At 44.3% G+C, this 27,606-nt stretch overlaps 1 protein-coding gene across 3 annotated transcripts in view; it reads left to right on the top strand.

Annotated features, from left to right (window-relative positions):
* The window catches only part of WDR70 (WD repeat domain 70), a 309,631-nt gene that overhangs the window by 58,556 nt on the left and 223,469 nt on the right, over positions 1–27,606 (top strand). Inside the window, exons 4-6 of one of the 3 annotated variants that reach the window (XM_077281558.1) lie at positions 5,331–5,430; positions 13,687–13,846; positions 24,117–24,176. In XM_077281558.1, the coding sequence (XP_077137673.1) occupies positions 5,331–5,430; positions 13,687–13,846; positions 24,117–24,176 (320 nt within the window). The remainder of the gene's footprint in view (positions 1–5,330; positions 5,431–13,686; positions 13,847–24,116; positions 24,177–27,606) is intronic. The other 2 variants (XM_077281566.1, XM_077281572.1) reach the window with 2 other exon arrangements.

The following is a 27,606-nucleotide window of genomic DNA, read 5'->3' as shown; positions in this document are numbered from 1 at the left end:
AGATCTTATGGTTAGGACGCACCCGTATGACGGGGAGGCTTGGAGCTCTTCCGGGACTCTAGCGTCGCCCCACTCCTGTTGTTACCCCCCTGTGTCTTCCTAGGTCAATTGGGTGAGACAGCCCGCCTGTGACTGACTGTCCTGCCGTAGGTTTGAAGTTAGGCCTGGAGCTCTATACTTCCTCGGCGTTCCGGCCACCGGTTATGCGCCTCAATAGGATGTTGCCTCGTCTTACAGCACGACTCCTACTGGTATTCTCCTTGTTGCGTTGATCTCGTTTCTCACTCAGCACAATATACCTCGCTTCTTGTACTTTCTTAGGGTACCGCCGCTATATCGTGAAGGCGCGGTCCCGTAACGTTCTCTCTGGTTGCTGGGCCTCTGTCAGGATCCCACCCCTGACAGGGACCCCTCTGAATCTTCCCCTACAACACCCTCTGCCACAAGGTGTTGCCTGGTTCCAACCCAGTCAGCTTTCTCCCTAACTTCCTGCCTAACCCCCAGTTTTACCAGATTGTGAGGAGTGGCCTAATGAATAGAACCCTTAGCTCCCCCTGGAGGCAAGACTGTGAAATGTATTGGTGTCTGTGATACCTGGTCAGATGAATTCCTTCAGTGCCATCAGACGTACCATAGCCCCACTTAGCGGCGGAGCATCAGTACTGCAACGACCAGGACTCTGGGGCGCTGCACTAGGTCAATATGTCATTAGCAAATTAGCAAACAACATTATTCACTGACCCTGTGGAGAGATAACAATACAGAACTGTGGGGAGAATATCAGATGGCAAATAACAACTCATCCTACAGGAGAACACCATGAAAATAAGTAAAATAGAAATATACATAAAAATGATACCCACATAGCATATCACACCATCACAACCTCTCCCCCCTCATAATAAGTGAGCACACCATTAGGTCTACACAGACCTCTGGCCTGCTCACTTTAGTCCACTTTGCTCCACTGTTTATAGTTCCTTGTACAGCGGCAGGGGTTGCAATAATCATGAGCACTTGTCCATAAATTCCTGGGTCCTGGCTTTATGGTCATACCAGGTTTTTTGTCTGGACTGGGCCGTTCGCTGATGTTCATTAGCCAAGGTAGCTAGCTGGACGAGACAGTCTCTGAACTCTAGAACGTAGGGAATGATGGGCATTCCGGTATCTGCGATATCTCCCTCCAATTGTTCTTTCAGAAGAAGGAGAGGCCCACGGACCTTCTGCTCCCACAAAATGACTTTGTAACTCCCCAGTGTCATTTTCAAGGAGGATATCTGCAGGAAGTCCTCCCATAACTCCAGTCCAACACAGTTTTTCTCCAAAACCATAATCCAAACGTACCAAAGCTCTCTGTATATATTTGCGGACACCCCCCACCAGGACAATGGGAATTCCCGGGCCCTGGTGAATTGCCTCGGGTCGAACCACACGGGGGTCAGCAATAGTCAGGAATGCCACAGTGTCTCTAAATCCCTACACTTTCTATCCATCAATTAAGACATCCTGCAGGTGGCAATGCCGTTGCTGTGTATTTCTGATGGACAAAGTCCGGAGTCCGTATACTCCAGGAGGGCTATCTAGGGTGCTGTGGTCGGTGGTCCACTCTGGTGGGGGTGGTGGTAGCTCTTCCTCAGGCGGGATGGAGTGCACAAGATGCACTGGATGAGGTGGGGCTCCCTCCGAATCCTTGAGGGACAGCCAGACTGCAAATGTCCAGGTTGCCCACACCCATAACATCTCCTCTTGGTGATACCCCCAGGTCGTGGTCAGAACTGTTGGGGCCCAGGATTGTGAGCTGTGATTGTCATCGGCCTGCGGCTGGGTGGCGGGGCAGATATAATCGGAGGGGGACGGGGTGCGGGTGAAGGCTGTGGTTCATTGTCCAGAAGCCTCCTCCATTGCGGTTGGATAGTAAGGGCTTCATTGGCCAGGGCTGCAGCTCTATCCACGGTGCACGGCGTGCGCTCCCGGACCCATTCCCGTACCTCTGCGGGGCACTTGGCAAGAAATTGTTCTATAAGGAACGCCTGTATAACATCTTCCACAGTAAAGGCGTTTTCTGCTTCCAGCCATCTCCGACATGCCTGGGACATCTTATGTGCATACATTCTAAACGATCCCCCCGTGGTGCATGGGAGGTCTCGGAACTTGGCCCTATATGAGTCTGGGGTGATAGCATGGTAATCCAGCATAGTCTGCTTTACAATGTTATAATCCCGATTCCGCTGTGAGTCAATGGTTCAGTAAGCCTCCGCCAGGCTACCGTTCAGGAGTCCCACTAACACACGCATCCAGCCAGAGTGAGGCACCTCCATCACAGCACACTGCTGCTCAAAGTCCTTGAAGAACCCCTCCACATCTACGGAAGCCTCATCAAATGGCTTAATCTCTGTCCGGGTGATCCGTACAGGCTCCCGGATAGTTGGGTTTACATTCCACATTGCGTTACTCCCTCTTTCAAGCTCCATTGCTTCTTGTCTCCGCTGTGCCCGGCAGGCAGCCTCCTCCTTGTACTCCTGAGAGACGCCTGGGCCCAGAGCCGCCATCTCTTCTTCATACCACACCACCCACTGGCTTTTTGGGGTGGCGGTCCTCGTCTCCAGTGCTCGTCCTTCAGACATATGGGAGGAGGTGGTCTGGCTAGCACCCACCAGTAGATCGATTAAGGCCTCTTTAGTCGGTCCCTGGTAGTTCAGGTCCAGGTCTCTGGCTATCTCCTGTAAACCGGATACAGTCCAATTTCTGTACTCACTCTGTGTGTGATTCTCCATTAGGTTACGCTCTGTTGATCCTGCTGCTTGCCACCAGTTGTCATGGGGTCCTTCTCCGGTATCACACAATCAACAGAGCAAGAGAATAGTGAACAATTCCAAGAACCTTTATTTAGGCAAAAACACGAAAGGTCCATATAATCCACCACACTGAGGATACAATAGTCCAGAACACGAATGCAATTCAGTAACAGGATAAAAGTCCAACAATCCAGCAGAGAGGATAGCATAGTCCATATACTCTTCTTTCTCTCTGATATCCTCTTCACATCATTCCACACCAGACTGATCTGTGTCTCACCTCCCTGCTATTTACAAGTCCCTCTCCTCATTCACAGGTCAGGAGGGGGAAGGTCTCAGGGGCTCATTGTTTCAACAAGCTAGGTCAACATGTCATTAGCATATTAGCAAACAACATTATTCACTGACCCTGTGGAGAGATAACGATACAGAACTGTGGGGAGAATGTCAGATGGCAAATAACAACTCATCCTACAAGAGAACACCATGAAAATAAGTAAAATAGAAATATACAGAAAAATGTTACCCACATAACATATCACACCATCACAATATCCTTAATTAGTCTTGTAGCTACTGTTGATCTCCTGATCTGTGCCACCTTTTGGTTGAGGGACAGCTGGGTCAAAGAGCCCGAGCTCATGAGCAGAGGGGAAGAGTCTTTGTGTTCTTCTGTGATGTTAGCAGAGAGGGGGGAGGCTCCTGCTGCAGTCAGTTGTCTTACAGCTACACACAAGGTAGTGAGGAATATTTCAGACATGTGTGGCAGCGGAAAAGACTCTCTACTACTATTTCTACTTACTGCTTCATTATCTAATTATTATTTATTTGGAAGTGAGGGTAGTGGTTTATATGTACAGCTGCCAGAGGCACTAGGAGACTGACTTTTAACTTGCTGGAAACTATGTTCACGATGGGGAAACGTGCTGAGGACTGTATTTACATAGGACTAGACTGACCGGGAATGTGACAATATTTATAGCAGCCAGAGTGGGTAGGAGATTGATTGTGCACGTATTAGGGACTCTATACTTGCCAAAGGGATAAGAGGACTAACAGGATAATTACTGAGGACTATATGTACAGCAGCCAGAAGACCAGAGGAACTGGAAATGGGACTTTATTTACAATAACCAGAGATGGCTGGAGACTGATTGGAAGCTTACTGAGAACTGCATTTACAGCAGCCAGATGAAGAAGGACATTGACTGACTACTATATTAACAACAAACAGAAGGGCTAAATAACTGAATACTTTATGGGGACTGTATTTACCGCAGCCAGAGGAGGTAGCAGACTGATTGTGAACCTAATGGGTGCTATATTTATACTGGTCAGAAGAAGAGGCTTAGTAGGGAAAATTACTGAGGACTATATGTACAGCAGCCAGAGGACAAGAGGTAGGAGACTGATTGTGAACTTACTGAGAACTGGGACACTGACTGGCTACTATATTTACAACAAACAGGAGGGGAAGACAACTGACTGTCAACTTTGTGGGGAGTATATTTAAAAGGATACTCAGGTAGACTGACCGGGGACTATATTTACAGCAGCCAGAGGGGGAAGGAGACTGACTAGTACTGATAGGGGAGAGTTCATGCCAAATGTTTGGGAGCTGTTGGCAGGAAACAGAGAAATGGGTGTTATTACACTGCCCTGGAGCCTGTCCATGATGGTCCATATAGGTAGAGTGACTGATAGGGGCACAGGGAAAGAAAATATTAAATAAGGTGTTTTGTTCTTTTTTTTTTTAGTTGAAACACAGCGATGTTGGTAAACGTGGCAATTAATGGCTGTTTGAGACTTTTGATTTAAAGTCATTCTTTCCATAGTTAGAAAGTACAAAACATATTACATGTGAACCTGTAAAACTGATCTGCAGGCTCTGACTTATTTCAGGGTTTTTTCTTCAGCCTGTATCTAACATTTTCCCACACTTGGATGTTTTACCTTCTTGTATACTTGCATTAGTGGGGTCTCAGTACCTGGGTTTTCACAGATGCTGTCTTTTCATTGATCTGGATAATGTCACTGGACAGGGCACGTATCGCCTGAAAATGACATGTGACAGGTGTTTGTTCTCTCTTGATGACAAATTATATTAAAAAAACAACTTTTCATACTGACCACTAGAGCACACAGTACTTTGACCCCTAAAGGTTTCTCTATTTCGCTTGTCAGCTTTGCTGTGTAGACTAGGTCAGAATCAGCAGAGTCATCTCATTATTATGAGTGAGGGGATGGTAATGACAGCTCAATTGTACTTCTGAAGGTCTAGGTAAGGCCATATAGAAACACTCTGGAGTAGGGATAGTTCTCCATTACTTCCTGCAGACTAGTAATCGAAGACATTTCTTCGTGGACTGATTCCCTTGTGGGAGCTGTCATGGCCGCTGCTCTGTAGTTTCCACCATTCCTTTTTTTGTGACTTCCTTTTCCTTCTTGCATCACATTTTAGTTTTGCATTGAGAACGTCCTATATAGACTGTAAGAAATAATCATGATTTTATATATATTTATGTATCCTAATAGAAGAGCGAGAAAGAGAAGGGGAAGAAAACAAACCGCAAACCATTCCGGCATCCGGGACTGCGGCCTCTGGGCTGAGGAAGGAGAAAGAGTCCAGCTCCAGGTACGCACTGTTACTGTAATATCTTGTTTGTGTCTTCAAATTCTTTTTGCCTTTTTTTTTTTTCAATATTTTTTTTCTTTTTTTTACTTTTGTTACTTATTCATTTTAATCCATTTTTTTTTTGCTGATTTCCCCACATATTCCCTACGACTATCTGATGTTTGGCCCAAAACATGAGGATATGAAGTTTTTTGAGTTCACGATAGCGGCACATTAGTTGTTGAGAGCCGGCTGGGTTATAGCCGCTTAGATCATTGCTGGTAACTCCTTAGATACCGCTATCAATCACTGAGCATCAATAAAGACGTCTGTTCGGGGGGGCCGCTGTCCGCCCACAACCTACTTCCTGAGAAGCAAGGGATGCTGATCTGTTGGCAACGCTGCCATATCGGTCCTCATATTATACCGGCATATGCAGTGAGCATCCGAACAATAGCAGGGTCATGTTCCCTAAGGGGACTAAAAATATAGTGTTAACCCCTTCCAGACATGGCTCTTTTTTCTTCTTGCACTTCGGGGTTGTTGTTTTTTTTCCTTCTTCCATGAGCTATAACTTTTTTTTTTTTTAATTTCCCTGTCGTATTTGTTGTATGAGCACTTATTTATTTTTATTTTTTTCAGTTTTCTCTTTTTTGTATTAAGTGCTGATGTAACGTTTTAATTTTTTTGGCAAGGGCTTTTGTTTTTCTTCTTTTCAGTTTATATACAATATTTTGATCGTTTTTTTTATTGCATTTTTTATGCTGTTGCCGTGAACGTAAAAAAACTTTTTTTTCTTTTTGTTTTATATTTTAATTGGACTTTAACAGGCATAGCAAAACCGTGTGTGTTTATAGAGAAAAAAGGGAATTAAATTATTTTTTTAAACTTTTTTTTTTTTTTTAGCTTTGCACTGTATTTTGTAGTCCCTTATGGGACTTGAACCTGCAATCGACTGTAGCATACAGTGGGGAAAATAAGTATTTGATACACGGCCGATTTTGCATGTTTTCCCTCCTACAAAGAATGGAGAGGTTTGTAATTGTTATCATAGGTACACTTCACCTGTGAGAGACAGAAAATCACATTGTATGATTTTTACATAATTCAATTGCATAAAATAAGTATTTGATCACCGACCAACCAGTAATTCTGGCTCTCACAGACCTGTTAGGTTTTTCTGTAAGAAGCCTCCTACTCTGCACTCATTACCTGTATTAATTGCACCTGTGTGAACTCGTTACCTGTATAAAAGACACCTGTCCACACACTCAGTCACACTTCAACCTCTCCACCATGGTCAAGACCAAAGAGCTGTCTAAGGACACCAGAGACAAAATTGTAGACCTGCACAAAGCTTGGATGGGCTGCAGGACAGTAGGCAAGCAGCTTGGTGAGAAGGCAACGACTATTGGTACAATTATTAGAAAATGGAAGTAACACAAGGTGACTGTCAGTCTTCCTCAGTCTAGGGCTCCATGCAAGATCTCGCCTCGTGGGGTAAGGATGATTCTGAGAAAAGTTAGGAATCAGCTAGTACTACACGTGTGAGGACCTGGTCAATTACCTGAAGAGAGCTGGGACCACAGTCTTGAACATTACTTTTAGTAACACACTATACTATGGTGGATTAAAATCCTGCAGGGAACGGAAGCTCCCCCTGCTCACACCAGAACATGTCCAGGCCCTTTTGAGGTTCACAAATGACCATCTGGATGAACCGGAGGAGGCATGGGAGAAGGTCATGTGGTCAGATGAGACCAAAATAGAACTTTTTGGTATCTACTCCACTTGCTAGGTTTGTATGAAGAAGAAAGATGAGTTCAACCCCAAGAACACTGTCCCAATCATGAAGCATGGTGGGGGAAACATCATACTTTGGGGGTGATTTTCTGCAAAGAGGACAGGATGAATGCACTGTATTGAAGGGAGGATGGATGGGGTCATGTATCGCCAGATTTTGGTCAACTACCTCCTTCCCTCAGTGTCACGATCCCTTAGCCGCGGCCAGCAGTTTGTCACAAACTCCCCAGGGATTCCTGACCACTGTCACCAATATGTCACGGATTGGGGTGACGTTAGACCAACAGACGGCTATCACATGTGCAGGGGGCTTATCTTAGTTATCCCTCCACTGCCACAATGTGATGAAAAAACACACACAAGGCTAGGGACCTCTTAGTTTACAGCAGGGGCTTATTTTAGGTATCCCACTGCTCTTCAATATACCACGAACTGCAGGGATTTTTGTGTATCCCGCTTACAGTTCCCCTTAAACGTTGCAGCTCTCTGGCGCCCCCCTTTCTATCAGGTCAGGTTAGGTACTGCACCTAGGGTAATTAGTCGCCATAAAGGCTGCCTGCTTTGTACTGGCTATTGGGCCCGCTGCAGCGACGCGATAAACTACTCCCACTCAGGCAGAAACAATAATTATCAATGCCGCAGTCGCTACAACACCCAAAGGCCTGCACAGTACACGGTATTACTGCCACCAGCTTCGATTAAACAGGTCCGAAGCTAACCCAAAACAGTAGCGTAAATTCCCTTCAGAAGACTTAGGGTACGTTTTTAGAGCATGGAGAAAGAACTGGCATGAAATAATATACCCCACAAAATGTGGGCAGTGCTTTATCAAAATATTTTACAAAGATGTTACAAATGAGACAATTGCAAATATGTACAAGGTAATTATAACATAAAGGGGATTAAAGGAGAAAAGATAACACTCACATATTCTCAGTTCATTGCATTGCAGGCAACCATACGTCCCAGCTCATTGGACGTGCTCAGGGCTCTCCAGGAAAAGACAAGAAAAACTGCTGGGGAGCCTGCCACAAACTTAAAACCTGCAGCTAGTGACATCACAGAAAGTCTGGCTTATCCAGACCCTCCTCTCTCTACATTCTGAGTACTTCAACCTTAAATTTATCTACTTTCTATAACTTCGCTACAAAACATGTCATAGTCGTAACAGACCCAGCATTCATCTCGGATTAACGTGGGCATTCTAATGAGATCAAATATGTCCTATCTGGGATACATATTTACAGAGAAATCCCTACTTCTTTACTAGATGGAGTTAGAAGCCCGTGTTTCGAGGGATGGGTAGATCCACCGAGGGGAAGTAAGAATATATATTTTCGTGTTCTTAACTTAAACGGTTAGCGTAATATCTTACAAAACAAAACAAAGAACTTCCATGTGTTCTAGAGACTTAGAATCCAGTTCTTGCTGGAGGAAGATTCTAACCAGGTCGTAAAAATTCCTTTAGGCAATAAAACGCTCTTCCCCCATGTACATTGGCAAGGCAGCTCTTGGCTGAGTGAAAGGGAAGGGGGGCTTTTTTATCCCACAGCTTGCTAGCAAGAGAAACTACTTATATGATATTTCATACCATATCGTGACACTCAGTAAGAACATTGAAGATGGGTTGTGGCTGGATTTTCCAACATGACAATGACACGAAACACTCAGGAGTGGCACAAAAGAAGCATTTCAAGTTCCTGGAGTGGCCTAGCCAGTCTCCAGACCTGAACCCAATAGAAAATCTTTGGAGGGAGCTGAAACTCAATGTTATCCAATGACAGCCCTGATACCTGAAAGATCTGGAGAAGATCTGTGTGGAGGAAGGGGCCAAAATCCCTGCTTCAGTGTGTGCAAACGTGGTCAAGAACTACAGGAAACCCCTGACCTCTGTAATTACAAACCAAGGTTTCTGGACCAAATATTAAGTTCTGTTTTTCTATTGTATCAAATACTTATTTCATGCTATAAAATGCAAATTAATTATGTAAAAATCATATAATGTGATTTTCTGGTTTTAATTTTTAGATTCTGTCTCTCACAAGTGAAGTGATAAAAATGTCAGCCTTCACCATTCTTTGTAGGTGGGAGAAGAGGGAACATGTATCTCTTGGGATTTTACGTCCAGTCCCAGGTGTAGGGGGAATTATGTCACCAGTCTATTGTATCTTCGGCACCCACTGCTCTTTTTCACCCATCCTGGCTGAACATGTTCTTCAGCAATTGACTGGACATTCCTTTGTCTCAAGACAATTAAGACGGCACGATGGAGGATATACAGTTTATATCCACAATCCTGGGCCCTCCACCTACATATGAGACACCAGTGGGGGCATTTTTCATGCGGTATTCATTTTGGGGCACCTCCCTCTATAGTACCTGTCATGAACTGGGGGTGTTTGGTTTCCTCAGTTATTTCTTCAGGGATTTATTTATATCTCTCTTCCCAGTTCCGGTTTGGAACTAGCAGCTCTCTGGCACCCCCCTTACCCTCAGGCCAGTCAGGGAACTGCACCAAGGCTGCCTTGCTATGTAATGGCTATTGGGCATGCTGCAGTGAAGGCGATATACCTATTTCCCACCGCAGCCAGGCAATACTCTTATAAACCCCTTTCCGTCACTGCCAGCTATACCCAACAAGCACAGTTCGTCTCTGCTGCCTCCAGCTCCTATTACTATGATTAATAGCGGGTCAGGAGCCAACCCAATTAGTAGCGTAATTTACTTCAGAGGACGTTGGGGGTACGTTTTAGAGCAAGGAATACAAAGCTAATAAATATTATAGCTTTTACTCCAAAAAAGATTAGGCAGTGTTTACAAAAGTATATAAAAATAATTTAACAAGATGAGACAATTATAGTATATACAGAATGATTACAAAATAAAAGGGATTAAAGATGAAAATATACTTACATTTGTCTTATGTCATTCCATGGTAAGCCATGCAGGGAGGAGGAGAAGCATATGTCCCAATGCATCAGGCACAGTATTTGCTAGGTGACTTCCCAGGCCAAGAGAGAGAGAGGGCTCTAGTCCCGTCTGTGTCTTATACCTGTGCTCAAACTTAAAGCACTCCCACTGTGCTGACCTCCACTGGGTGGTTGGGGAACTCCCCTTTCTGAACAGCTATGAAATACTCTATTACCCATATCTCTTAGGGTGAACCTCGTAGCAGAAAGACAAAATTATCATTATGCTCAGCATGACATGGGGTTTCACTTAAGTATAAACACGAAGTGGATACATGACCTGCTTAAGGAGAAATCCATTCCATTTTGTTGGGTTTGGATCCTAGAGATTTCTCTGGGTTATAGATCTATCGGTGGACATTTGGAATATGTAACTTTTATATCTCTATCACTAATTGGGGTCAAGTTAAGCCCACAGCATGTGTCTGTAAAGCCATGGAACCTTCTAGAAGTATACTCAGAAGATGGCATGGTACAATAAAAAACAAGTTCATCAATGAAAAAGTAAAGAAAAGTAATTGGTCTTGGAAAATGGCGACACTAGCCCAACTTTGATTTTATTTTTATATAAAATGTTAGAATTTTTTTATCACTAAAATGTTTAAAAAAGAAAAAAACAACAAAAAAAACTATACAAGTTTCACTGTGGTCTTACTGACCAGAATAGTTAAGTTTACAGGTTATTTGTACTACACAATAAACGAACGTAAAAACAACCCAAAAAGCCATGGTCTAAATTTTTTTTTTCTCACTTGGATTGTGTCCTCCACTTCCAGTACATTATATAGTAAAGTGAACGATGTCATTGAAAACTACCGTACAACTAGTCACGCAAAAAAAGAAAACAAAACAAGCGCATGGTATGTCAACTTTAAAATAGGAAAGTTATGGCTCTTTGAAAAAACGGCCGAACATCACGTGTTCTTTATCTGTGTAGCCCCAGTTATGTTCAAGGATTTATCTTCAGATTGGGACAATATGGAAGGACTTTCCTAGTTTTTTAAGGTTGAAGGATATGAAGCGGATACTTTTCTAGTGAATCAACCATTACACTATTATGCAGCAGATCGTTCCCTAATCTCATTGATCATACACAAATGAGGTTGAACATCTTGGACTAGAGGCAATAATGGCGCAGACTGGACTAGCAGGAGAGCACGGGGAAGGGCAGAGATATGTTGACAATCTGGAGGCTTGTTGAGGAAATGGGACCCACACAGGAGCAGCACCAGGAATAGCAGAGAAGAGTTGGTTATCGCATTAATTCACACAGCAGAGCTAAAGGTGTGGACAACACCAGGAATAGCAGTATTTGGTTGCTGGATAGCAATCTACAGCAGCTTACAGATAATCAGACTCCGGGCCTGAGCAAAACCAAGTGAAAGTTGTGGCTGAACAGCAGCGAAGCATATGGTAGCAAAGGGCTTTACTACCTGAATACTCAGGCACCAAGTGGCTACCAGAGCCAGCCTTAAAAGTTCTTTGCTGAGGACATCAGAGGTGGTTGCTGGGTTACCAGAGTAACCTGGCACGAAGGAAGGAAAGCCCAGCACTGGAGCTAAGACAGGTGAGCAACAGCCTGAACCTGAGGACACCAGTCTGAATGAAGAGAACACAGTTCCTTTGCAAGCTCGGGTAAAATGGCACCAGTAGAAGCCGTCTGACTAGTTTAATGCTTTAGATGCTGCGACTGTAGCATCTAAGGTGTTTTACAGAAAGATGTTCTCTCTGTGATGCGATCGTAGGGTGTCAGCGAGCTGTCATGGCCCCTTGGGGCCTAATATAGATTTTCAGGTCAGACACTGAAATTAGTTTGTTAAACGCTGACAAAATCCATAATAAACTGCAACAGAAGAAATAATAATGCAGAGGTAAAGCTGTGAACTGCGTCAGCCATCCAGTGATTGCATAGTTATTCCAAACATTATCTATGTGATGGATTTATTGGTAGGGATCAGCGTGATAAGATCTCCACCAATCCCAAGAATAGGATCTGTCATAGAGAGAAGTTTACAATCCATACAGACCTTTCTGGAGAGGTGGCCTATCACCCATACATTGAACATATGGGATTCATTATAGCTGGGACAAGAGAAAACTAATAAGCAGGGAAGAAAAAGAGAGCTGACACTTCTATCTTCATTGAAGTAGGAGCCTCCTGCGGTATGTTTATGCAGATGCAGAGAGGTACCTTTCCCAGGGATAGGGCTTCTTTGATCAAAGAATCTTCTTAGATGTTTTGGAGCCAGTGGCCAGTGATGAATATCAGCGATTGCATCAATTCAATATTTATGGGATATATATTTTCATCGTCATAGCGAAGGGATGAACATAACACATTCACTCACTTCACTGTAAGGTCATTCTAACCCCTCCAACTTAATAATGGTCTGATGGATGGTTCTATCCATCCCATGTTTCATCTCTATCGACACATAAAATTGTGCTAAGAAACATGACAATATCTACCACCTGGGACCCCCAGAGGCCAACATAGCCTGTAAGTTGGGAATTTCATGGAGTTTTGTAAGGACCTAGCACATCCCACAACCATAATGTGAATTAATCAAGGGAAGGTATGTGAGCGTAGCATTAAGCTAATAAAAATGAAAGTTTGGGTCTGTCTTTGTTCATTCTGGAAGACATAGTTCACTGTGGGTTCTGTCCTTTTTCCCAGAGTGCTTCCCTCTGCTAGGTTTAGTACTTCTCTTTCATTATTCCTTTTTATTCTATGTAATTGTATGTAATGTATTGTTTTGTTCCCATTTTGTATCATCTTAGTATATTTTTGTAAACACTGCCTACCTTTCCAGATTAAAATAATAAAATGTAATACCTCTGTTCCTCTTGTTCTGTAAACCGCTCCCTGATGTCATTCGCTACCTGTAACTGGTGTTGAATTGGCCTGTATAAATGATTGTTGGTTCTTTTTGTTATTGTGGAGCTGATAGTGTGTGTGTGTGTGTGTGTGTGTGTATATAGATATCCCATGCTTTGGAATCGGAGGTGTATATATCGTACGTTCATTGTTAGTTTCCCAGTATCCAGACTAGTAGTGGAAGCAGCCTTGCCCTTGTCGATCACTGGTCAGCCAATTGCGTAATTGTCCTGATAATTGGAGGCAGGGGAGTTGCGTTCCCCTGACAAACCGGTGTGATCTGTGTGGACCCACCACCTCCTGGTTGTCATTCTTGACAGGGTCTATTGTGTATAGGACTACCGGAAAAAGTAAAGCCCTATACTCTGCTACATCCTGCAGTCCCATAGAGAATTAATGGGGTTGTGGCGTGCATCTCTGAGCCCCGCTTTCACAATCAGCGGGTGCACCAGCAGTCAGCGTCCCCTTGATGAGACCGGACATTGGGAATAATGCAACTAAAAAGTTTATTAAAATAATGACTCAAACTTGTAAAGTTTTGCGTCTCTCCAAAAAATGGCATAAAAATGAATTAAATTTAATGTATACAGTTCCTCTAATGTGCCACATCTTTTCTTATTGGTGCAGTGACTCTGATGACAGCTCTGATGATGAATTCATCGGCCCCCCGGCACCAGGCAGCAGTTCTCAAGCTCTGGATGACGAGATGATCGGCCCCCCGCTTCCTCCCGGCTACAAAGACAGCGATGAGGATGATGACGAGGATGAAGGAGATGATGATGATGATGTAAGTAACGGATGATGTAGATTCTTTGCAAAGTGACGTTCAGTGACCGGACTGTATTCTGTCTGGGTACACGCTGCCCCCAAAAAACAGAATGGGATTTCCCAACTTGCTTAATGGAGGAAACTTTAAACCCACTTCGTAAATTTGTGTTATATGAATCGGAGAGGTGCACGAACAAGAAAATTAAAAAAAGAACAGCTGATGAGACACGTCAGGAAAGGAATAAAAACTAAAAATTGGTTGTGATAAGTAAGATTTAAAGAAGTTTCTCTGTAACTTTATGAAAAGTTATCCAAAAGTTTGCAAAAGTTTCACATCGCTTGCCTGTAGGTGGCGCTCTATATATAGTGTTTGCACGGTAATATGATGTACACTTGTTACATGGCAATGTCTCCGGGGCATGCTGTGCATAGAATAATACCGCACTACGGCATATGATGTCTCCGTTCCTGGCCAAGCGTTTAGGAACGAGCTGTGTGATGGAGATCTCTGCCCGGATTCCTGGAAATTCCAGCGGTTTCGGGGGGGGATTCGGCTTGTCCCACATCTATAAATACAGCCCCAGTCCTCTGCCAGCATTACATGTCATAACATACCGTACAGGAGGCCCGTGATGTACGCGCCGGGTGGGTGGCATTTGTCCTTGTGCCAAGTATGAAGGCTTTAATGTAGGTCCAGGCAGGAGGACCCATCGTCCGTCATTTCTGCCGCGTTCAGCGGGACATGCCGCATTGTTATGTCTGTCGGTAAGAGCTCCGAGCTTCGTTCGGACCCTCTTTTGGTTTTTACAGATCCCCCTTATTTGGATTTATCATTCCTGGAGGTGACTAATATTAGATTTTCATGATATAATCGTCACGCCGCTGTAGCTGTGCCGGTTTACATAAACGGCGGCGTAGTACACAGATTCTTTATGGCGGCCGTCACGTGGCAGGGAGCCAGCGCACGATGCCGCGATTCTATCCAAAACTTTTGGAGCGTATCATATTTCACGAAAGACCTTTTTTATGTAACATCTAGCCATAAGAAAGTAAAAAAAAAAAAAGCGCTGCGTGTGAATTCAGCCTTCCTGCAGAATCAAGTGCCAGACGTGTCACTGATATGGATCTTACAAAGGAAATATGTTAGGCCGCTTTTGTACGTAGAGATGAGTCCACGACACCCCCCCCCCTGTCAGTCCCAATTGAGCATGTGTGCTATCTTTCCAACACATTCGTAATAAAATCTGTCACCGGATGTCTGATTTCTTCTCTAATTTTAGTCCCTCTGCTTCTTCTGAGTATTCCCGCTTTTGTTTTTTTTAAAATCCGCCATACGGTTCAATAGATATGGGCCTTTTTATTTAGTGATTCTTATGGTCTTTACAAAGGAGGCGTGGCTTACAGATCATTATGCAAAACCGCCTAAAGACACGCCCCAGAGGATCCTGTGAACCGTAGAAAGGTGCATATCTCTGGAACCGTATGACGAATTAAAAAAAAAATATATAAGAATCAGGGGGAGCAGTGGGAATAGGATGGAGTTTTAATATCCAAAAGCAGATTTAGAATGCGAGATAATTTGAGTCTTATATAATGAGCAACAGATTGTGTACCCTATTGATTAATCTATTGAAGAGCATAGCGTGCGCCAATATAGAGTCCATTTTTAAAAAAAAAATGTTTTTTTTTTTTTTTTATATAGACGTATTTGAGGATAGAAATAATTTTTGCAATCACGGTAGGTTACCTGAAGGCTTGTGCACCGTTTGGCTTTTTCTCTGCACCTTCAACAACCCCTTTCAGAACTTTTGTCATTAAAGCATTTGTACCAAATTAATGTTCTATTCCTATCAGTAGCTCCGCAAATAACTTATTAATTTGAGGGGATTTGATCGATGGGACCCCCCCCCCCCAGTGATCGGATGTGTACAGGTGGGGAGAGGATTTCTATCCCAGGACCCCACATGTCCCCTTGTTTGTGAATTTGGTGCTGTCACAAATTCCGCCATTCCTCCCAATCAAAAATGAAAACCTACCACTAGAATTTTTCTTTCAGACAGAGGAAGGGATACATTTCTGCAGTTGTGTGTCAGTAGGGGGCGGTAAAGCCATTAAGTGTAAGTTATGGGAGCGTCTGACTGTAGAAAAGTTCCAAAAGTCATTTAAAAGTTTATTAATTTTCCCAGCATGCCCTTTTAACCCTTAAGGTGGTTGTTTCACCCCGACCCCCTTAAGGGTTTGGGAAAATGAATAAACTCCAGATGGATTTCCCCCGGTACTCTCACTCCTCTGCATGGGGGGAGAGTTCATTATTTTGGAGAACGCTTTCGATTGGTTCCTTACAGTGGTTGTCCACCATTTTTTTTTTAAACTTTACAGCCAAAAATAATTTTTGCAACTTTTGGCTTTTACGGGCTCTTCTTTTCCCCTCGTTTTCAGCTTTGATGCTGTCGGCTGAGAGAAAAACAAAAAAAGAACAGATTTAACAGTTACAATGAAAACATAGCTCACTGATAGATTCTCAGTTACCTCCTTCTGCAGCCAGCAGTAGAAGACGCCACAAAGGCTGTAGAAGGCAGGCGACATCGCCCAGTCCTAATGAGCCTTGTAGTATAGACGATGGGGGGCGTCCTCTCATGGTGATATCCCCCGGCGGAGGATGAGCCCACCATATTGCGCCTCGGCCACTTGAGCCGCAGGAAGTGACCTCGGGGTGCCTCCGGGCTTCTCCCATCCTCCGCCGAGCCGGGCGTCTTCCCCGCGATCCTATCACACTGATAAATGGCCTTTTGTTCAGATTCCATTGTGGCGTCTACAGAGAAGGGAAACAACGAAATATTTCTCCCGCCAAGACCCCGCACAGGAAGCCCCCGAGTCCTCCGAATATTACATTTTATATATATTTAGATTTTCTTGGCCTAGTGAGTAAGTGAAAATAAAAATGGTGGGAAGGAGCGTCAGTTTCCTCCACTTCTGAGTGTCTCTTATTGTATCATTAACCCCTTAGCATCGCGCCCAATATTTATTATTTTTCTTACTTTTTTTATTTTTCCATCGAGGACTCGAGGATTTTTTTTTTTTAATTTTATTTTTTTATGACTATTTGTAGTTTTGATCGTCATCGTTCATTTTACCCAATAATGTATCGAAAAGCTAAAAAATAAATAAAAAATTTGCGGTGAAATAAAAAAACACGATTGTGACATTTATTTTTGTCATTCTTCGTGCAACAGAAACGACCTGGTATCGCGGTTCTACGGTTCTGTATGATCACGACGGAACTTTTTCTATTTATATATCTTTATTTTATTGGCTTTAAAAAATGAAAACTTAACAAAAAAAAAAAATGTATTTGTCACCTTTTTTTTTTTTTCTTTTTTGTTTTGCTATATATATCTATATATATATATATATATATATATATATATATATATATATATATATATATATATATATATATATATATAGATATATATATATATAGATATATATATATATATATATATATATATATATATATATATATATAGATATATATATATATATATATATAGATATATATATATATAGATATATATATATTTATATTTTTCTTATAATTTACTTTATTTTGGGATGAGAGAAAAGCTGTGATTCAAACCTATGTTTTTAAATATAGATTTTTACCAAATTTTTCACTGGAGCACCAAGATGGTGCTGACGGCAGTTTTCAGCTTCGGCACCCTGCAATTGTTAATGGGTAATGGACGCCCATAATTGCCGATGCCAGAGATGGGCCAACCTGTGCCTTTTACCGAGAGGCGTGGATTATTATCCTGTTTGGGCTCCGTCCACACCAGTCAGAATTTGATTTCCCAATAAATACAAGAATATGGCGGCAAGTCGAAAAGATAAATCTGCACCAAATGTTGGTCTATACTTGCTGCTGTGGATTCCATTCGCTGATAAACTGTAGTGGAACTGTTTGCTAGAAACAAAATATGGCATGTTTGGAGGAGAGAGAATGCTGAGTTGCATCCAAAGAACACCATACCTACCGTGAAGCATGGGGGTGGCAACATCATGCTTTGGGGGCTGTTTCTCTGCAAAGGGACCAGGACGACTGAACCGTGTACAGGAAAGAATGAATGGGGCCATGTATCGTCAGATTTTGAGTGCAAACCTCCAGCCACTCCAGGAAAACACGCAGGTAAAGTCAATGAGCCAAATGTGACTATTACATCTTCCCACCACTAGTAGGAGCTCATTGCATACCATTATTTATTAGTGAGCTCTGTGTGTACGCAGTGAGCTCCCCCTAGTGGTGGCTGCAGGTAGATAGATAGAACTTTGCAGTTCTAAAAAATGTAAGAAATGAGAATGAAATATGTTTACAAATCTCCATTTCTTTACATCTTGTGTATCTAAGGTGCAGAGTTGTTGTGTGTGTCCCCAGACACTTCCTTAGCGATGAGCGGGGCGGCGGACACAGTATAGCCTCTCGTCAGTGTTTACAGAGCGCCGCTGCCTTCCTCATTGTTCCCGGCCATTGGAAGGAATAGGCCGGAGTCACAGGACTGAGCCGTGAAGTGCCTCGTCTCGCTCCTCACACTTGTATGACCTCGGTCCCTCACGTGGGAAAGTCTGACATTATATAGTGACGGTTCCTCTGATTTCTGACACTGGAGATGGGATTTTTTTTTTTTGCCAAACCGTTATTGTTCCCAAATCCGCACTGATGTCCGTGACCTGAAATCTGCAGCTTTGCCGATGTTTCGTTTTTTTTCTTCTTTGCGTTTTCTTGGAGATTTCCTGCATGATGGCGGGAATGTAAAAGTTAGTGAATTTTTCACCAGCAAATTCCACTGGTTTTTTTTTTTTCCCCTTCTTTTCTATATAGGAATATAATTTAAGGCCGTATTTCTAGCTGCAAGTTCAATGCGGATTTTTGTTTCTGATCGTGGAACGTTTGTGCTTTTTTTTGTTGTTTTCGATTAGGTTTTTACGGGGAAAAAAATACATGTAAAAAGCGCAAAAATAAAGCAGCAGAGAGTAAATGCCTTATCTACGTTCATACAATGCAATATTTTCCCTGTGATTTTGTGGCAAAAACAAACAAACCGCAGAGCGATTACAGCGTCTGAACACCGGCCATTGTGTATCCTAGTGCAGACCAGCGTGGGCACATGTCGGCTGCAGAATTGAAAATTCAATTGCGTTTTTACTAGATTTTTTTAAAGTGCAAAATTCTGAAAATATTTATTAACCTATGTTAGTAAGGGAAGGAGAATAAGAAAAAAAAACATCTGAATTTTTGGCAATATAAAAACCTGATGAATGTTTAGTCTGAATCTTATTTAGAATTGAGAGTCCTCAGTGGTTGATACCTTTTAATGGCTAACTGAAAAGATGGTAAATTGCAAGCTTTGGAGACTACGCAGTCCTCTTCATCAGGCAAAGACTAAAAGAAATTCTGAAGAATCACATATTTATACACAACACAGCACAGAAGAAAAAACATGGATGAAGAGACCGGAATAGTCTCGAAAGCAGCATTTTGTTACCATCTTTTCATTTAGCCATTAAAAGGTATCAACCACTGAGGACTCTCAATTCCAAATATTATTCTATCTACTGGCTAACACGGTACCAAGATATAATATATCTTTCCTGTATCTCGTCTGAATCACTCATTCATTATCGCCCCAATTCTTTCTCTGCAGTCCTATGTGCGTGTATATAACCTTGACCAGTAGGTGTCGCTGTGCTCGCACACATCCGCGCAGGGAGGCCGCACACAGTGGAGGTGCATTACTGTGTCCCTGCACTTGGGAAAAGCAGGTCATGCTCCACCATTCATTTTTATAGCAACCCCAACATTGTCCACCCCACTAGGTCCCCACCACTAATGCAGACCACTCCACCGCTCCTGCCTATAACATTGTCCACCCCACCTATAATTCTGTCCTCTCCACAGCTCCTGCTTATAATTTTGTCCACCCCACCGGGCCCCCACCCATAACACTGTCCACTCCACTTATCCTGCCTACAACATTGTCCACCCCACCTGGCCCCCCCCCACCCATAACACTGTCCACTCCACTGCTCCTGCCTACAACATTGTCCACCCCACCGGGCCCTCCACCCATAACACTGTCCACTCCACTCCACTGCTCCTGCCTACAACATTGTCCACCCCACCGGGCCCTCCACCCATAAAGCTGTCCACTCCACCGCTCCTGCCTACAACATTGTCCACCCCACCGGGCCCTCCACCCATAACGCTGTCCACTCCACTGCTCCTGCCTACAACATTGTCCACCCCACCGGGCCCTCCACCCATAACGCTGTCCACTACGCTGCTCCTGCCTACAACATTGTCCACCCCACCGGGCCCTCCACCCATAACGCTGTCCACTCCACTGCTCCTGCCTACAACATTGTCCACCCCACCGGGCCCTCCACCCATAACGCTGTCCACTCCACTGCTCCTGCCTACAACATTGTCCACCCCACCGGGCCCTCCACCCATAACACTGTCCACTCCACTGCTCCTGCCTATAATAATGTCCACCCCACCGGTCCCCCCACCCATAACGCTGTCCACTCCACTGCTCCTGCCTATAGCATTGTCCACCCCATCGGGCCCCCTACCCATAACGCTGTCCACTCCACCGCTCCTGCCTATAGCATTGTCCTTCCTATCGGCCCCCCACCCATAATGCTGTCCACTCCACCGCTCCTGCCTATAGCATTGTCCACCCCACCAGGCCCCCCACCCATAATGCTGTCCACTCCACCGCTCCTGCCTGTAGCATTGTCCACCCCACTAGGTCCCCACCACTAATGCAGACCACTCCACTGCTCCTGCCTATAGCATTGTCCACCCCACTAGGTCCCCACCACTAATGCAGACCACTCCACCGCTCCTGCCTATAGCATTGTCCACCCCACCTATAATTCTGTCCACTCCACTGTTTCTGCCTATAATATTGTTCACCCTACCATTAACGTCGTCCACTCCACCACTCTTGCCCATAATGTGTTGTCTACCCCACTGGGCCACCACCCATAACGCTGTCCACCCCATGGTGCCGATAGCGCTACTCTTATCTGTAGGTGGTGTCTGGTATTGCGGCCCAGCTCCGTTCACTTGAGTAAGGCTGAACTGTAACAGCGGACAGTCCTGTGACAGTGGCACGAGAATTGGCCAGCCTGTGTTATAAGCCCTGACCTGAGAGTGTTGACACCTGGCCTCCATCCCTGACTTGACGGTTACCGCAGCTCAATAGTGGATATAACCGCGACTTCACTCGTCTGATGTCACACGGCCGAGGTCGGCTCGTAGCCCTCGCCTAAAGCCACGGACACCTGACACCGCTGAGGGCGCTGTGCCCCTTTTCCCCATCCCTCCGGCGGACGGCTGGATGCGAGACGTTACTCCATAGGATGGGGCTGCGCTATAATTGTTGGTGCTTTGATGGATTTGTCTGAAACGCGTCTCTACGAATCTCAGATTTCACCCGGGCCGGAATGTGGGCGACATTCAGCTTGAAGTCTCCATTCATCGTGTCCTTGTCATGCACTAATCAGCAGAGCAAACACTACACTGTTTATAATGTGGGCGAGCGGTCACACAGCGCCGGCCATTGCTTTCTAGGGGTTTCCCACCACATGTGTCATGGCGTCATCCGTACCTCATTCATTTCAAGAGAAAGCGTCTGTCTGTCCCCGTCTTCCCAAGGAACAAGCTTGACCTCTAATTTGCTCTCCCCTACGTAATTTTGAATGAGAATTGGTCTCCGGAGGTTTCACTGCCGGCAGACGCAGGATTCATGGCAGCATCTCCTCTTCTCCAGATAATCGTTCTTCTCCTATGAAGCCCCTTCAGACTGTTTGGGAGATCTAGAAGAATGATTGACTGGAGAAGAGAAGGTGACGCTGCCAAGAGTCCTGTGTCTGACCGCAGTAAAGCCTCCTGAGACCCTTCATGTGTGGTGGCTTCTCATCCATGGAGGGGGTCGCTCACAATTTACCTAAGAACATGCCCATGAATAAAGATCGGGATCTAAATCTCCTCCAAGAGCAACTTCTCCCATCATCCAGGACAAGGTGGTGATGACGCTTTCTCCAGCAGGATGAAGACAAGGTCACAAGGAAAAGTGACAACAAAACATTGATATTTTGGTTCCTTGACCTGAAAAGTCCCCAGATCTCATCCCATTGAGAACCTGCGGTCAATCCTCAAATAGTGGCACAATTGTGATAACCTCCGAGCTCTGATGAGACAAGAACGGGCGGCCATCAGTCAGGATCTGCCCAGAAGCCGATACCCAGCTGCCGGGGAGAAGGGCAGAAGTCTGGAGAATAAGGGGCAGAAGTGTGGAAAATAAGGGGCAGGAGTGTGGAGAATAAGGGGCGGAAGTGTGGAGGATAAGGGGCAGAAGTCTGGAGGATAAGGGGAGGATAAGGGGCAGGAGTGCGGAGGATAAGGGGCAGGAGTGCGGAGGATAAGGGGCAGGAGTGCGGAGGATAAGGGGCAGGAGTGCGGAGGATAAGGGGCAGGAGTGCGGAGGATAAGGGGCAGGAGTGCGGAGGATAAGGGGCAGGAGTGTGGAAGATAAGGGGCAGGAGTGCGGAGGATAAGGGGCAGCGCAGGAAATATTGAGGCCTCACAGGAACTTCATGGATTAGTAAATAAAAGTGTAAAAACGTATGAAATGTTATAATTGTCCATCAGTAACCAGAGAAACATCTGACTAAAAGAGCAAAAAACACTGAAGAGGGGAAATGTGAAAATAAAACTGCTCCAATCTCCAAATTCTAAGCCACAGGTGTCCTTCTGACAAGCCATAATGTGGTCAGTTGTGTGTGACTAGTCCTGACAACGTCCAGGCTCCTGTTGAGGCTGTGAGTACAGGTCCCAGTACAGGACGTCGTGCTCCTCATGTCACTGTTATGGAGTCTATTTCTGACTCTTTGGTCACCCAGAGACACTGGAGGTCATTTGTTAGGGCTCCACCTGTCCTGTTGCTGGGTTGATGCCTTTCAGCGGCCCTGTCTGGCTTCTCTTATGTGATGGCTGGTGTGCTGGGATCTGCTCCATGCTCTAGATATTGTGCTGAGACACAGCAGAGCCTCCTGACCCGTGTGCCACCCAGGCGTAGTCGGGCGGCCCGTGTGTGCCACCCAGGCGTAGCCGGGCGACCCGTGTGTGCCACCCAGGCGTAGCCGGGCGACCCGTGTGTGCCACCCAGGCGTAGCCGGGCGACCTGTGTGCCACAGAAGACCTTACGTCCTGTGCCACCTGAATGGCTGTGGATGACACCTCATCTTACCGGCGCCATTCTTTTTTTTGTGGGGGGGGGGGGTTGTCTTGTCATTCCTCTCCTGTTGTTACTTTTATTTGCCCCAGTCTCTTTATCTATCTATCTATTATCCATCTATTATTTATCGATCTACCTATTATCTGTCTATATGTTCTCTTTCCATCATGCTGTCTGTTTATATCCATTTATATATACACTGTTAAGGTGGACAAATGGGAAGGGGGGGGTACACAGATCTCACCGCTGTCCCCAGTTTATCAGGGATACATAACTTCGCTGTCTCCAATCGTCAGGACAATTGCTCATTTGATGGACGAGGCCGCGGCTGCTTCCGCTACTAGGACGGTTATTGGGGATATCACAGTGAGCGTATGATATCTATACCTCTGATTCCAATGCATGAAATATATGGTGAGCTCATATGCTGGCTGGTTGTGGGATTTGCTAGGTTGTTTAGAATTTTATGAGATCTCTAACTTAAAGGATATCTTCGCCCCTGGAGGTCCCAGGCAGTAGATATTGTCGTCATGTTTCCTATTCGATGATTTTTCCATCATATAAAGATGAAACCTGACACGGATAGCAGCATCCATCCGACTGATATTAAGTTGGAAGGGTTAGAATGGCCTTATGGTGCTGTGAGTGAATGTGTTATGTTCGGCTGTCCGAAAATATATCTCCCATAAAAATTGGACCAAAGCAAACCCCACTATTCATCAGTGACCACTGGCTCCAAAAGGTCTGGGGACCCGTGATTTGAACAGAGGAAGCTCTGGCCTCGAAATTGTACTTCTGCTTAAAAAAAATTCAGTCTTGGTGGCTCATTCCCAGAGCAGATATCCTGTTGTAATTACCTGGTCACTGCAGGAGGCCCCTACTTCAACTGAAGTGTCAGCTCTCTCACCTCTCCAGAGACGTCTTATGGATTTTATAATTTTTTTCTTTTACAGCAGTTATTTATGTCTTTGCCTTTTATTTCAGAACCCCATTAAACGGATCCCGGACTCGCATGAGATCACACTGCAGCACGGCACGAAGACTGTAAGTGATTCCATGGCTTCTATTTCTTACACTTGTGTCTATGAATCTTCTGTCTTTTTTTTCCTGCTTTTTGTAAATATAAGAGACCCGAGACTTCTGGATCAGTCTTTTTAGGAGCCGTGCGGCTTTAGATTTCATACTTATAATTCTGGAGGATCTTTTACTTCCCTGGTGTCATTCCTCTGTGATCCCTCTTGGACAGTTATGAATATTTAGACAAGTGGGTGTTGCCATTCTATTTGTCAGAAAGGCGTGTACCCCATTTATGATAAATGTGGACCAGCGTGTTATGAAGCAAGAAACGACTACACAAAGCACCGATCGGAGCGTCGTGATCTTCCCGGAGACTGGTAGCCTAAACATTTTGGGATATTTTTACATATAAACCTTTCCCTCTTCCAGGAAATGGCGCTTTGTCTGACAAGCTCATCAGTCTGGTCCTCGGAGGACACATTTAGAGATGTGTGACTATAACATACCCCAGCTTTTTTACGTACAGTCATGGCCAAATGTGTTGGCATCCTTAAAATTGTTCCAGAAAATTAAGTATTACTCTTAGAAAATTATTGCAATTACACACGTCTTGTTATACACATGTTTATTTCCTTTGCTTGTATTCGAATAACACAATAAAAAAAACAGAAGAAAAAAGGCAAATTGGACATAATTTCACACAAAATCCCCAAACTGGGCCGGACAAAATTGTGGGTTAACAATTTTGTTTCAAACATGTGATGCTGGTTCAAACTCACCTGTTGCAAGTAACAGGTGTGGGCAATATGAAAATCACACCTGAAACCAGATAAAAAGGGGAGAAGTTGACTCAATCTTCGCATTGTGTGTCCACACTAAGCATGGAGAACAGAAAGAGGAGAAGAGAACTGTCGGAGGACTTGAAAACCAAGATTGTTGAACAAATTTCAACAATCTCAATGTGGTTACAAGTCCATCTCCAGAGATCTTGAGGTTCCTTTGAGTGTCCATGAAAATAAGACTGCACTCAGATGTGGTCCAAATTATTATTTTTTTTTACGGACTCATGGACTTGCATTGCCGATTTTGATCCAACCCTCAGATCCTGTCTATTTTCCGCTGATCATTCGATCCGAGGAAAAAAAATCGACATGTGAATGGCCCTGTAGACCATCACCGATATGAGTGCTATCCATGAAAAACAGGGATGGCACTCATATGCAAAAAATGGACATCTGAATGAAGCCTTACCCCAAGGAGAGCATTCCTCAGCTGTTTGCTATCGTCTAGGCATATAAACTGAGCATACTCCAGGAGAAAGTAGATGTGACTTGTTTTAGTGCCGGAATGTTACCCCATAAGTCATTGCCACATGACCAAAGATACTGGCCAAACCAAGTCTCCTCCAAAGGAAATAAGGACCCCTCCTTGTTACACACGTGTCCCGGACTCCACTCCCTTCTTCTGAGTCCGCTGCCCTCTGTTGTGCTCCACGTTGAGTTTTTCCGGTTCCCCTGAGTGGATCAATTACATCATCTCCCCACACATATTTAAGGCCCATTAATGCACACTCCTGTGTCTTGGGATTGAGACTCTAGTGTTCCTTGTTTACTAGTCCTAGTCCCCATGATTCCAACACCTGGGGTCTGGGTGCCCACCCGAACCAGAGACTTGGCACATCCACTTCACCCAGTGAGCCCTTACTCCCTCTGTAGACAGCTGTTTCATGGTTCTTGCCTCTCCTTAGGGCAAGGTTTGTGATGCAGTTTGCTACTGGTGGAGACCATCAGCTGGTCTAAGGAAACTCAGAGGCCAGCCAATGCTCCCTGGGAAAAAAGTATGCAAATTTGTCACCTTCCTAAAGGAAGATAAAGTCGCCTCTCTAGTCCCAACTCCTGCAGGTAGCCACCTTCTAAAATGAATGTCTGATCTTTTTAACGTGCCATGCCCTATAAATAACGCTGTATACCAAACCAGGGTCTACTCCTCGAAAAGAAACAAGTGCCCATCTGCAGACGGCTTGCCCCCTTTGTTGCTGAGCCTGTTGTTTTTGACCTAGCATACGACTTTAGAAACGTTTTGTTTAATTTTCATATTTTTGGGAAAAGTTTTACATCTTGTTCAATAGTTTTGCCCATTATGCGTATGTTTAAAAAAAAAAATAGCATTGTAAAACTTTTCTAAAGTTGCCTCCTTTTGAAACATTTTGCTTAACTTGTTTTTTTTTTACGTTTTACACTGTTATTGACTTTAAATAGTTATTTTTTTGCAATTTACGTCTTTTTGACTAACCTGTGTCTCTTTGAAAACTTTTTTTTTAAGTTTGACTTTAAAATGTTTTGCACAATTTTGCACTTTCTGAAAAGTTTGTTTGCGCTTGGTGACTTTTTCAAAAGTTTTCTGCAACTTTTTGTTAATTAGTTTATGCCAAAAAGTTACATTACACATGTTTGATAAATGTGGGCCATTCTATATGGGTCTCTTCAGGTTAATTTAGTTCTCAGATAGAAGGCCTTAGATTGCAGCTCTGATGGGGACCGGCACCCAGCGCCGCTGACCTGTAAGTGTTACGGGGTCATGTCTCGTAGATGATATGGACTGTGTTATGTCAGGGTTTACTGGTTCTGGTGAAATACACTCCCTCCAGGCCAATGAGGGGTAGAGACTACATTATTCCTGCTAAATCGCCCTTTACCAGGAACACAAAAGACTCTCATTTGGGATTTCAATTGCCCTTGGATCCTTACACTTAGTGAGTCATTGAAGCAAGACGAAGGTCAGTAAAAAAGTCCTGTTGTCTCAAGCCGAGAGTCTCCAAAGGAGCTCCTAAATCTTCTCCTTGAAAACTTTGACCTCTTCTTGGAAGCGTCCAGCACCATAAATCCAAAGAACAAGGAGTCCTGATTAATGGTTGCAGATAAAGGGGGACACACAAGGCACTATTGATGGACTGGGGTGAGATGCTCCATGCCCCCCTGGGTATTCCCAGTCATTGAAGTTGGTACTACCAGACTCCTCACCTCTTCACTGCTCGGCTGGCATCTGATGGCGATGACCTGGAGATTTGGATTTTGACTAAGGGGCAAATTGATTATTAAGTGTGACTCTCTTATTCTGTGGGTCAAATATGACATGAGTTAATGCGTCCTCGATGCCACATTGGTACAGAGGGTCTCATATCTGCAATGCAAACACATGCGAGTGATGTGCAGATGGCGGGGACCTGATTTATTCTGTTTTCAGTAGTACAAGCATTTTATAAAGCTTTCGAGAGAGGCTACAGGGACCATTAATGTCCCAACAACTCGCTTGATTTAATGAATTGTCCAATAAACATTTATAATCTAACAAAACAATATAGATGATGACTGTATGATCACTGGGGGCGCTGAAACGTCCACAGAGAAAGAGAATGGAGCCGTACTGAGTGTGTGACCACCCCTCCTATACACAGGGA

The sequence above is a fragment of the Ranitomeya variabilis genome, chromosome 1, assembly GCF_051348905.1.
Source record: "Ranitomeya variabilis isolate aRanVar5 chromosome 1, aRanVar5.hap1, whole genome shotgun sequence".
NCBI classification, from domain to species: domain Eukaryota; kingdom Metazoa; phylum Chordata; class Amphibia; order Anura; family Dendrobatidae; genus Ranitomeya; species Ranitomeya variabilis.
This window is presented reverse-complemented; position numbering and strand designations above follow the sequence as displayed.